At 37.7% G+C, this 14,283-nt stretch overlaps 1 protein-coding gene across 3 annotated transcripts in view; it reads right to left on the reverse strand.

Moving 5' to 3' along the window:
* Positions 1-14,283, reverse strand: part of SMAP1 (small ArfGAP 1) — a 90,565-nt gene that overhangs the window by 8,118 nt on the left and 68,164 nt on the right. For all 3 annotated transcript variants that reach the window (XM_053938067.1, XM_053938069.1, XM_053938068.1), the window contains 2 exons: positions 14,149-14,233; positions 4,750-4,877 (listed from right to left, as the gene is read on the reverse strand). In XM_053938067.1, coding sequence (XP_053794042.1) covers positions 4,750-4,877; positions 14,149-14,233 — 213 coding nt within the window. The remainder of the gene's footprint in view (positions 1-4,749; positions 4,878-14,148; positions 14,234-14,283) is intronic.

Raw genomic sequence — 14,283 nt, forward strand, 5'->3', positions numbered from 1 at the left:
TCAAATACTGAAAGATCACTGTAAGGTGTCTCCAGAGCCTTCTCTTTTCTCCAGGTTGAACAACCCCAACTGTTTCAGCCTCACTTCACAGGACCAGTGCTCCATCCTTCTGAGCATCTCTGTGGGCCCCCTCTGGACCTGCTCCAATAGCTCCATGTCCTTTCTATGTTGGAAGCCCCAGACTTGGATGCAGCACTGCAGGAAGGGCTCTCACGAGAGTGTAGCAGAGCTGGGGAATCATCTCCCTTGACCTGCTGGTCACACTTCTCCTGATGCAGCCCAGGATACTGCTGGGTTTCCAGGCTGAAAGTGCACATTGCCAGCTCACGCTCACATCTGCACCCACCAGCCCCCACCAAGTCCCTCTGTGCAGGCCTGGTCTCAGTTTATTGCCCAGCCTGTAGTCATGTTTGGAATTGCTCTAACTCCATTTGAAGGAACAAAACTTTTGCTTTCAGATACCTGAAAATATTGACAGGGGTAAAGCAAACATAAGCACAAGCTACAAGCATTTCAACTGATCATACTGGAATAGGACTACATAGCTCTCCAGTCCTGCCCTGCTTAAATAGCACTCATGATAAAGCAAATTTCTGAAACAATACATTTTTACATAAAATCTGAGGACTTTAACACATTAACATAAGCACAATTCATTAATAAGTTGAAGCTTGTCTGCTGATCTATGGCAACCATGCTAGCTACACACACCTGACCTCAGGGAAAAATGAGTATTTAGGAACATCTCTTTATCTAAAATACGCCACCAAAGTTTTTCAGATATGAATCATGAAAAACATACATCATCTCTATGAAAATACACTTTTGTAACCACTGAACTGAATCTCAGCTCATACTCAAGACAGTATAATTTAAATCAGCCCCCCCGCACCACACACACAAAATCCAAGAAAGTTTAAGTTGACTAGATTTCAGTATCCTGCTTGGAGAAAGACATATATTAAACATTTCACTGAATTAATACTTCCAAACTTAATACCTCACAGTTCTCCCCTTCTCTTCCTCCCTACAAATTTCACTGAAGAAAGATCATCACACTTTTGCTGGAAGACACACCATACAAAATCTGAAATCAACATCTGGCTAAAACAATTTAGGAAATTGTTTTAAGTATAGATAAAAATGATAGACTTTTGCTCAGTTCCTATACAACATTTGGCAACAAACCCTATTTTAATACCTATAATTAAGCTATGCCCACTTTACATGAAAAAACATTGTTAAACACATGAAACGTTCTTCTTTCCTTTCTGTGCCCATGAATAATGCATAATTTATAGCACATGCCTTTTATCTAGTTCTACTTTAGGAGCTGCTTAAAGTAACCCTTTTTAAACCCTCCTGAGTTTGCAAATAGGCAAAATTCCATAAAACACCAAATTACTCTGTCACATATTGTTCTTTACCAGTCCTTTACAAATTCAACTGTTTGCATAATAACATCGAGCTATACAGAACAGTGGAAAGAAACATTTTAAATGTTTTTGAGAACATATCTGAAAGCAGAGTCAAAGTACTCATGATCATCAATGCTCAAGTCACATTTGAAAAAGGAGAAACAAATGCTTTTGTTTTCACTTGAAAAATATGCCTTGGCTATGACAATGGACATAAATCTCAAGTTTTGCAGACATCATGATGTTTCAGTCTCATAATAAAACATTCAAACAGACATTTCTGTGCTCCACAGTGCCATAAAACAGAGTGCATTTAGCATTAAATGCTGCCTTTCAGGTTAAAATGGAGAAGCAAAGCAATCTTGTGAAAACTCAAGGGTCATACAGATCAGTTTGAGGAGCACGAATAAATTCCCTTCTTTTTCAGAAGAAAAGCTCTCAAATCCCACTGTGGCACCTCAGACACACCTCCAATGCAGAACATAATGATAAATATCTCAGTGAAAAAGCAAGCCATGCTATTCCACATTTCATCCCCTTCTTCTACTTAATTTTTTAAAATTTCAATACATTCTGTTAATAGATATTCAAACAAGTTCAAATTAAGGTTTGGCCATGGACTTCTACTTTAAATTTTCCAATTTCAAGCACAAGAACTGAATGTTAGGGTTACTCAACTGCTGATCTGAGCTCATGCCCGTTTCACCAATTACAGCCTTGCACAAAATAATTAGACCAAGCTCTTAAACCCTCTCATAATAAGGCACCCTGTATTCTCCTAACTCTTCTCTGAATCCCATACAACTTTTATCCATGTTGCAAGGTGAAAGATCTTACAAAATACTTATAGCACTGCCAAATGAGAGAAAACTTCTCCCCAGTCTCAGTTCCCAGACTAGATACCACCATCCTGAAACAGAACACATGCAAGGTCTTGATAACCTTGAAGAAAAACAGAATAATATTCTCTTTGCCCCACTTTAGCAAGCAACCCATGTAATCACCATCAGAAACTTGTCTTCTGCTACCTACCCGTTTTCCTGTCTCTTATCTGTAGGTTATCTGATAATATTGCATTTTCTCTGAGATTACTGATTAAAAATGGAAGATAACCAAGAATTAAATCTTGCAATATATCATAAGGATCATGTGCTTGATAAAAACATGCTTGCTGAAAGTTCTGTTTGTTCCTCCTGATTACAGCACTCAGAAGAAAGAAAAATGTCACTACAAATCTGGATAGGTTTGTTTACAGCATGTGAATATATTAATAGTTTCTAGTATGTAAACAAGGTGATACCAGATTTTGAGAATAATATTGTCCTTTCTACCACTTTTAAATCAATTTAGTAAGTACCATGCTTCTTCTAGAAACCAGCAATAAGATGAACAACATGTCAAAATATTCCTCTCACAAAAGGTCCAGTGACCAAATCTTTGTCACAGAAATGCATTTAAAATGTTATATATACATATAATTCAGTATGCTTTAGCAGCTACTCCATTATTTAACCCATCACTAGTCATCATCACCTAGGGTATCACCCTTCACTTTGCTTTTTTTCACTCTTAAATATTTAGCCTTCTTTTGGATTTCCTGCATTCCTCAGCTAAATCATTCTTTAACCAGCAGGTCACATCACATGTCCAAGGAACAGAAACAAAAGAAGGCTTTTCTTTCTCAGGCTGCTCTTTTCTCCTGGGCACACAGTAACTACATACAGCAGTCATAATTTCCACCTTCAGAATGGCTGGAAAAGGGGAAAACCAGAATTCAGTGCTACCCATTATGTACCCATTGGCCCGTTTATTTTGAGACCAAGTGAAAACTTCACGATTCTAGATTTAAATTTGCTCAATCTACACCCAAATGTAATAAATTAAAAACTAAGGGAAGCTAGAAAGGGGTTACTGCTTTTCACATCTAGCTCTACAGGGATCAATTTTGACATAAGGCATTAGAGTAACAGACAAGAAGCACTCCAGTATTGCTGTTCCTGGTACTTTGACCAGAGACTTCCAGAAGAGATAAGAAAATCTACACCAACAATTTCCTTTGCAATTTTAGCTAACACATCCAAATCTAAATGCAAATATACATGTTATTTCCCTCACTGTTTATGGGTAGCTTAATGCATGGTGGGAAGTTTGCTCTATCTGTAGCATTATGCTTAAAAAGAAATGTGGTTTCAGTCTCTGAAACCCTCACTAGCATGTTGCACATAGCCCTCAGCAGCAAGCAGGGAAAGGGAGAGTAAAGGGTAACAAAATCTCTTGAATAACATGTATATGCTTTAAAGCACTCAGAACTCCTTTTCATCATTATCCCTTCCATTGTACATACTATGAAAACTAAAGGATGAAGAGAGTAGAGATCACATGTCCCAAAATCATAAATTCAAGAATACATACAATTCTTCCTGGTTCAGCAGAGCAAGACAGGAAGCCCTACACAAAAATAAGCTTCTAAATGACCTTAACAAAATGCCACAGATGGGGAAGTTAGCCCAGCACTACTCCAAAACCTCCCTCTCAGAACAAAGTCTGAGTTAGGGAAATCTGCACATGTCCATTACCAAAACATTGCTCTTTGAATCATACAGCTACTTTAGGAGAGCTGCAGCTTCAAGCAGTTTCTTTGTGTGTCCCAAAGCTGCCTCTCCAGGCTACAACAGGCATGGTGATGGGTTTGCTTCCAAATGATCACAGCTATAAGAAGGAGCAAGCCAGATGCAGGAGTTATGCAATTCTCCCTTAAGAAAATAAGACATACAAGTTCCAAGATGATACAAAAGACAGATCAGCCCTAGTAGCAATATAAATTTTTCTTGATATCTGCTCTTGATTTTGAGTATGAAACCTCAGATGCCAAATTTTTAGCAGGTCTAAGAGAGAAGTATCTGCTGCAGCCTTTCCTAAATATCAGCATCACAAAGCAATAAGAGGTCTTTAAAAGGATGACTTGATGCCCAATAACTTGAGAACATAAAGTTACATTCAGCAATACCTATTAAAAAAAGAACAAGACCAAAGAATATAAATGAAATTAAAACATTACTACCATCACCAGGGTAAGACAGAATCCAATTTAGCTGAATAACCAGAAGGGAAGACCACACCATCTACTTCTATATCCAAGCAGTCCAGAAGCTTGAAGAGGTGAGAAAAATATCAGTGTTACAGTTTAAGCATCTCTAATCATGAGGTGCTTAAGATGTGTTGAGAAGTGTGCACTCCTTCTGTGTGAATGAACAATTTCCTGAAGGAAAATATACATGTGAATGGATATATTTACACATACATATAACTAAATACACTTAATAAATTTTACCTGAGCAGGAGGTACTGCAGCTGCTGGTAAAGGATTAGAGATCATTGGGCCAAAGATATCCAGGTCATCATTCAGTGTTGTGACAGCAGCAGTGCCTCCATTTGTAACAGATGCTTCAGCTGGACCATCTGAAAAAGCAACAGAATCACTTTTAAAGTGAAAATCATGAATATCTTAATACCATGAGAATAATTAAAGCTGTCTATTCTCTCCTACCCTGCCCCCTTCAAAAAAGTGCTCCATTTCTGAGATATTTTTCAGACTGTGATATTGTTTAGATTTTGTAAAGACATCTTTCCCGAAGAAAATGGCACATTACTGTCCTTCAGAAAAAAAACCAAACAAAAACCAACCAATGACAAAATACCACTTAAAACTTCCCTAAGGACAACCACACCAACTATGCAGTACACAGTACTCATTTTTCAGGAGTCTCTGCAATCTCTGCACACCAACATTTTTAGTAAGAATTTAAATAGATGTCTTACTGAGAAGGTCCAAATTTGGTGGCCATATATCAGACAAAATACACTCATCTGTGCTCCGGAATTAAAATTTGCATTTTAGAATCCATGAAGTTATTCTTGATTTGCTATTTTACTCAAAGTACATAAATAAACTTTGCATTAGGGAAAAGGTCCATTCTTCCCCTTTTTCAAAATTACTTTGCACAGACTTTATTCTATAGCTCCATATGAGCACACCTGTCAGGCACACTGAACTAATAATCCATAAGAACCTATGGCTCTCACTCTGACCCTTGGTGTCTGTAAACCACTTTCACACATGAACACACTTACTGATCTAGGTGGACGTGGATGCATGCATGACAAAAAAGAAGAATTATGCCTTAAAGAGAATCTGCAATGAAGTACTTTAAAAGATACAGGGGCAAAAATATCACAAAAGTGTTTTTAAGGAACAGAGCAACCATTCTCTTCTGATTTCAAGCTGCTCAAGAAAAAGGCATAAGAATTGGCTAATAAATTTATATCTATGCATATCACAAGTGGGTTGCCATTACATAGAGCTTGACAAATACAAAGGTGACTCTAGATTCTGCTAAGCTTTATGACTGAATAGTTCTAACAGCAAGTTTAAGAAAGCTTTTATAGGCAATAGAAGAAGTTATGTCTAAAATTAACCAATCTCAGTGCAGAAGTCAGACTTCTCTGGCAGAACAAACTAGCCGAATTAAGTCAAAACTTTCTCTGCAAAAGAAACACTGCCATGACTGGTACAGCTGTTCATACATCACAGGAGGGTCAGTATTCCAAAAGCCCTAAAGTACAGTATACTGGAAACACTACACTGCTACTAATATTGTAAGACTGCATTCTGAAACAATCCACTCAGAAGACCATTACCCACGGATTCTGCACCCACGGTGCTGGTTTTGGCTGAGATAGAGTTAATGCTTCTCTCAGTAGCCAGTATGGGCTCTGATTTGGATTTGTGCTGGAAAAAATTGGTAACACAAGGATGTTTTCAGTATTGCCAAGCAGTGCTTGCAAAGTCAAAGACTTTCCTGCTCCCTACCCCACCTCACCAATGAGGAGGCTGGGGGTGTACAAGGATTTGTGAGGGGACACAGTCAGGACAGTGAGGTCAACTACCAAAGGGATATTCCATACCCAACACTTGATGTCATGCTCAGGATATAAAGCAGTGGGAAGAAGAAGGAGGAGGAGGAACACCTTTGGAGTGATGACATTTTTATTCTCAAGTCACTGTTACACATGATGGAGCACCAATTTCCTGGGGATGTCTGAACACCTGCCTACCCATGGAAAGTGGTGGATGAATTCCTGGTTTTGTTTTCCTTACATGCACAGCTTTTGCTTTACCTGTTAAATTATTTTTATCTCAACCAGCAAGTTTTCTCACTTTTACCCTCCTGATTCTCTTCCACATCCCATGAGGGGAGTGAGCAAGTGCCTGTGTGGGGCTTAGTTGCCAGCTGGGGTCAAACCATGACAGATGCCTTCTCATTTCTGTCTGCCCTTGATGAAGGCAACATGGCCATGGGAATGAGTTGACACTACTAGATCTTCTATGCTGAGTAAAAAAGTGAGCAGCTTGAGGAATGTGAAGTAGCCACCTCAGTAGTTTTATTACTCTTCTGTGATTTGACTTTGCTGGGGGACTGCTGTTGCACTGATTTGGAAAAGCAAAGTTACAAAGTCAGCCATGATTATGATAGAGCTCCTTACACCTTAATGCAAAGGTCTCCTCTTTCCCTTATTTCTGATGAATGGAAGCCAGTGGACAGCCAAATGACCATCTGTATAATCTGCTGCACCATTTGATGCACATTAGTGCTGTGAGATGTGTGTAAATAAATGTGCTGGTCATTTAAGCATAAGCTTCTTTGGAGGTCATTCTGCAGACTGGCAGTTCCAAAAACATCTCCCTAAAGGTTCACTGTTTCAGATAAATTTAGGAATGAACTGTGTGTAATTTTGAAGCAAATAGACTGTCAGGAAATAATAATTTAATGTTCTCATTTTCTCAGTCAGGTACATGTATTAAAATCTTTCTTGTCATATTCCAAAGTAGTTTAGATTTCCTGAATGTAAAGGTGTTTAACATAGAAGACTGAAAATTTAAATGCAATCATTTACTGAAACAAGTACTTCATATATTTAGAACAGTCATGACAGAACCCATTTGCAAAAATATAGTATTTTTCAAGTATTTAATATGCTGCTTATAAACTAATATTATGAAAACTCAGATTTTTGCTAGATTTGTTCTGTAAGAATGTTATTTGTTAATGCACATGCCTTTCATCTCTTACTGAATAAGTACCTCCCTGTCTCCACTGGTGCAGAAACCAGACATTTTGAATTACTGTTTACAACCCTGTTTTAAGTCTGTATGAACAGTATTAACAGATGATCCTGTTTTACTCATTTCTCAAAATGTAATAGTTGGAATATTTATATCTATTAAAAAGAGACTCCAAAAACCTTCCTCCTTCCCTGCTGAAAGAACTAAGTTTCAGAATACAGAAGAAAACCTAACAGTGTGTTCACTCTAGTTTATTACTTGTAGCAATATTAGTATTTCCATTTAAATATATTTGTATGTAGGCACATACAGTCTTGTTTTTCAACATAATAATTCACAGTTCTTATATACAGATATGGATAGTTTCAACTTCAACACACTAGGTCATGGATTAGGATGTATTACCTCCTTTCCCTTGTCATTTTAAAATATTTCTGTAATATAAGAAAGATACTTCAGCAGAGTTCTCAGTTTTAATTTATTCTAAGTATATCACTATTCATTCAACTTGTGCCACCTACCATTGAAACCTGATTAGAAGAGGTGGTGTGTATATGACAGAAGGAAACACAGCTGTAGCCTTTCCAGGGAACAGGTAAACATCAGACTAGGTTACATGGGCCTGTCTAAGTATTTTGAGAAATTTATAGCTTCAGCCACCACAGGATTACTTTGAAGCAATTAGCTTTTGAGAAACAGTACTTCCATCACTTTTCTGGATAACACTTAGCTATGAATGAAATGTTAGATGTAGCAAAACCCACTGCAATGAGAGCAGATGCAAAGCAGAGCTTCCATGCTCAGTCAGAGAAGGGAATGTGAAGAGTCAATAGATGCTGTTCTTCACCCTTGCTCCTAGGTGTGGTTCCAAAACTTCTCTTCTCACAGTTTATGACAATATTGCACATAATATGTGACTGCTGTCTGCCACACTGTAACAGCATATGATGCTTCTGATTTCAGATTTGGAAGTCTTGTTTCAGTTTGACAGCAGGAACTATTTACCAGGTTGTATTTAATAATATAGTCAAGGGTTCCAGTGAAGTTTACCTTTACAGTTCTTTTTCTGTATAGATTTTATTAATCCCTGACATGATAATTTCCAATTCGGTGCTGCCTTCTGTTATTCATATACATCATAGCTTTCATATACATCATCAATCCTTTGTATATTAATCTGCACCAATAGTGAAAAAGACCAGCAGAAGGGCTTCAAAGGGACAGCAAGAGAGGAAACAGAGAAAAAGCAGATCTGGTCTTAAACTCTGCATTTCTGAAACTCATTTTTTATGAACCAAACTATTTACAAGAACTTGGTTACTAAGCAGCCATGTATTTTTATACATACAATCATTTACAACAGCCATACCAAGACTTTCAATAGAGAGAATATGCATATGATTTTCTACACCAAATTACTAGAAAGGCAGTACTGAGAGAAACAGGTCAATAGTTCTGAAAAAATCTGGGGCAAAGACGCAAATAAGGTCTGTCTGGCCAAATTATTGCTGAATTATTTAATGCATTAGTAAAATTTTATTTACTGCTAAAACCTTTGCAGAAGGGAAAAAGCAATCACAGGGGGGCAATTTCTACATAATATTTCTGAAAATAAATTGTGAAAAGCCAGAAAGCTAGTAATGCCTCATGTAGTTGTAAATGTTTTCCTTTTGGGTAGATATATTGCTTACCTAAGCATAATCTGAACATTACAGCAATACTATAAATGTTGACATATTTACAAGCTCAAAAGTGGGGCCATGCAAACCTCATGAGGATCAACCAGGCCAAATGCAAGGTCCTGCACCAGGTCAGGGCAACCTATGCTATAAATATAGGCTTGAGGATGAATGGATTGAGAACAGTCCTGCAGAGCAGGAACTATGGATCCTGGAGGATGAAAATCTGGACATGGGCAGGCAATGTGCAGCCCATAAACTCAACTGTATTCTGGGCTGCATCCAAAACAGCATGGCCAGCAGGTCGAGAGAAGGGATTCTACTTCTCTTCTCCACTCTGGTGAGACCCCAGCTGGAATGCTGCATGCAGCTCAGAGGTCCCCAGCACAGGAAAGACATGGACCTCTTGCAGCAGGTCCAGAGAAAGGCCATGAACGTGATCAGAGGAATTTCTCCTGTAAGGAAAGTCTGAGATAGTTGGGGCTGTTCAGCATGGAGAAGAGAAGGCTCCAGGGAGACCTTATTATGGCCTTCCAGTACTTAAAGACCTACAGGAAAGATCGGGACAGATGTTTTAATAGGGTCTGCAGTGACACAACAAGGGGTAATGGTTCTAACCTAAACCAGGATAGATTCAGACTAGATATAAGAAAGAAATTTTTCACAATGAGGGTTGTGAAAGGTTGACCTGAGACATGGTAGCTGCCCTTCCCTGCAAACATTCAAGGCCGGGTTGGATGGGGCCCTGAGTAACCTGATCTAGTTGAAGATGTCCCTACTTATGGCAGGGGGGTTGGACTAGATGATCTTTAAAGATCCCTTCCAACCCAAACTATTGTAGGATTCTAGGAGTCTATGATCTGTATGTGCCTATATGATATTTATGTATTTACAAATCTATCTTTACTATTTCTTAAATGCAACTTTCCAACTTAGGACCAACCATGCTGCTTTGGTACTTACCCAGCAGTCCTGACAAAAATACATCTCTCAGTTATGCAACATTCAGCTATGTTTCATATCACAATTAAGCTCTCAAAACTTCAGAGAACTCTTTCAGAGAATATTTCCCATGCAGAAGCAGAAAAGCAGCTTTTAGCATATCATATTTTACCTCCAGCCATGCCAGATGAATGTCCCACACATCAAATTTAGTAAATACCATAATAAATGTTTTATTCTAGTTATTCATTTTAACTACAGTGGTTAATCCAGAATATGAAATTGTTTATTTTTTGAAGGGCACATCTAAACATGGCAAATGATGCAGAATACATAAAATGCACTTTTCTTCCTGGTAATTCTGTAAGGTAATATAATTTAAAACCATTATTTTTTCCTTTTTTTCCTCTCTATGTCAAAGTAATTTCTACGTGGCATATCTTGGCAAACACAATGATCACAAACTGCCTGTGTATCATTCCAATATTCCATGGACATTTGTAAATAGCTATCATACCATTTTTTCCAAAATATTAAGAAATCATTTACATCAACCTGGCATAAGTGGAGACATCTACCTTGTAAGTAAAGAAAAAACCAAAAAAGAGCACAGAGCACAAGGTTAACACTAGAGAGATGAAAATACAGCACTGCCAATTATTTAAGTGTTGAAGAACTGTGGTTTACACACTGTGACTTTAAAACCAAAGAGTGTTTCCTATAATTATCCTATTAAAAAATCATTTTATAACATCCTGTATTATTGATTTTAGTGTCAATTTTAGATCTCCACATTTTCAGCAGGGCATTCTTCCAGCATGGGTAAGATCCAAATAATTGTAGAGATGACTAAAAAAGCAGCTTCAGGCTTGGCCTACAGAAACAGGTTGTTGTTCCCCGCTGCTTGGGAAGAAAGGGAAGGAATCTGGGGTTGCACAGCAAGAACACTGACACTGCTGCCCGTACAGAGCATAACAATATTTAGCTTGCTCATGTGCATTTCCCCACCTTTCTGTATGAGGAGTTCTGAACTAAAATCTATTCTGAATCAGAAAGCCAAAACCCATGAATGTTGTCGCATCACCAAAAGTGAGTATCTAAACAGCATTTCAATAACAACCCCCTAATGAGGAAATCAAGGGAACCACACAGATCTATTCAAAAGGGCTCAGAACAAACACAGAAGTGATACTACAGTCACTGAGGATATTATGCCTCTTCTCCTATTACAAGATTTAAAAGTACAATTCACCAAGGCATATTTTCTTGAAAATTTTGCAATTTGTAAAGAAAAGTGAAAGAGACTTTCCTTTTAGAAAATTGTCCAGGTACAATTTTCATAGGATAAGTTCTATCTAAGGAAGTTTACTTTCTGATGAGGTCACTACTGCAAAACCAACTGAGCCAAAGAGAACAATGACCCACAGACTAACACCATACCCAAAGCTAGCAGTGAGGGTTACTCAAGAAAATACTTTGCCAAGAAGCTGGGCTGTTCTGAAAGCCAAAATTAGTCTAGCATGAATTCTGATCCATTAAACTTACTTAACCTGCTATCACAAGTGATTTTGAGCTGCCCTACTAAAAGCTAGTGCTATTTTTCACTTGCAGAAATGAAGTCCTAAGAGAATGAATCCTCATTAGAAAAATGTCTGCTCAGTAAGAAGAAAGAGCTAAGCAATCATATCCCTTTTAATATTATTTGATATGACATATCAAACATTTTAATCAGTAGCGCATCATTGCAGCAAAAAAGGTGAGTGAAGTTCTGGGATGTATCCACAGGGGTGTTACTTGCTGAGGCAAAGTTGTGATCATCCCACTCAACTCAGCACTTCCCAGGCTTCACCTGGAGGCTGTGTCCAGTTCTGGCTCCCGCAATTCAAGACAGACACAGACTGGAGAGGGTCCAAAGGAGAGGCAAGAAGACAGCCAAAGGGCTGCAGGACCTGCTCTGTGAGGAAAGACTGAAGGAGGTCGGTCTTTTCTCCCTGGAGAAGGGAAGGCTCAGGAAGACTCTCATCCCAGCATGCCAGTACTTAAAGGGCAGCTATGAAGAGGACACAGCCTCTCTCTTCACAACACACAGAGCCACACAAGGAAGCCAGAGGGCAACAGGTACAAGTTTGTCAACGTAAGAAAGATTTTTTTTTACTATGAGCTCAGTTACTAGAACAACTCCACGTGTGGCAGAGTTCCCATCATTGGAGGTTTGCAGGCTGTGTGCCCAGATAGGATGCTAGATAATCTCTACACTCCCCTTCCCAAGGACTCCTTGGACCAGAAGGTCATTTGAGGTCCCTTCCAACCTGGACTACTCTATGGTCTATGATATACTGAGTTGATGTGACCTCTCTTTTAATACTATCTGAACTCTTCTATTGCAGGTGCTAATTAAAAGACAACTCTTGAAATGAAATATGCAGGTCTGCTCTCATTAACAAATACCTCATTTTCAGTTCAGTGGATTCCAAGTGCTACTGGCTTATTACACTGCTTTTCAATTTGTTATTTAAAAGATCTTTAAGCATTCCCTCCTCTAAAATTATGGGGTTTTAACATACATATTATAAACTTTGCCCTTTTTATATCTCACTGAAGAAGCAGAGCTGTTGAACACCAATTATAATACGATTTTCATTGCACATTACATCTCAAGTTAGCCAATGTAATCTGAGTTCATTATTGTATCATAAAACAGTGTTACCAAGATACTTTTCAAATCATGACCAACAGAATACAGAAGCCTAGCAATCTCAAAACCACTCATTGATTAAATTTTCGGTTTTAATTAGGTTGTTGGTCTGCTAAAGGAAAATAAAGGAGAATCAGCTTTCCATCAGGTCTAAATTACTTTTTTTTTTTTTAATAGGCTCATTCTACATTCGTTCTACGGTGTTAATTAAGATTTGTACGCCTATAGTAGCAATTACTTGGAATGAGATATGGACAACATACACATAACCCATGCAGAAATGGTACTTTACATCAGCTCTACATCAGAGGGAAGAAACCACGCATTTTGGATGAGAATGTGAATTTTAAAACAGAGAAAGCATTTACTGTTTTGTCACATTATTCATACCTTGAAACAAAAAACTAAAAAAAACCCCAAAACACTCTTCTTCAAAGTGAAGTTTTCAGAACTGCATTTAAGAGACTTATTAGCCTCCTCCAGTATAATGTAGAAATCATGTAGAAAATTAAGAGTAACCATTACATGGATAGAAAGTGAATACTCTTAATATCCATTCACAACTTGTAGAAGATTTTCCGAACAGGAATTTCAAAAGGAAATAAAAATACTGTAATATTTTATTTTTCCATTTACATTTTAAGTAATCAAATGGAAAAAAACACATTTAGAGCAACACTAGATAGATGAAAGACATATTTTATGGGAATGGCCTATACACAACAGTATAGGCAGACAGTGCCAATTAAATTATTTTACTAGAAGCTACTTTATTTACAGGACAAACCCATAGTTACCTGCCAGTCAGAAAATAAAAAGGTGGATCAGATAAAAATGAATGATGGTTGCAGTCAGTAAAAAACACTGAAATGGCCACTATATTAAGTTTTACAAGGTATTAGTCTGACAGTTTACCATTCTTTTAACCAGCATTGGAAATGTATGATATTATGTCTTTTACAGATACATAATTCAGATGACCTCAGCATTTTCATTAAAAAGTACGCTTGTACCACAAACAATGAAATACTACAATCCACAAGGCCTCTGAAGATCACTTTGATAACTTCCTCTTCCCACAGGATCTCATTACTCTCCCTAGCAAAACATAAGTACTGATATACTCACATCCCAATGGCATTTTCTGATACAGTTTTAAATTCATGCATGCAATCTTATGGTTTTCAAATTAATCTTTCAGTAATCAAAGAAAAAACAAAGTATATCTACTAAAATACAAAATTACATATCTATGTTTGATTTCAAACCAAGCAATTATGTATTGCTTACCAAGGCCTAAAAGGTCAATAGTGGGTTCTGATGACTTTTTTGGACTTGCTTTAGCTTCTGATTGCTGATCCTCTTTCTTCTGTGGCTTGTAAGGGGAAAAAAAAATAAACACAAGTAACATGTCTGAAAAGATTC

Source organism: Vidua chalybeata, chromosome 3 (assembly GCF_026979565.1).
Source record: "Vidua chalybeata isolate OUT-0048 chromosome 3, bVidCha1 merged haplotype, whole genome shotgun sequence".
NCBI classification, from domain to species: domain Eukaryota; kingdom Metazoa; phylum Chordata; class Aves; order Passeriformes; family Viduidae; genus Vidua; species Vidua chalybeata.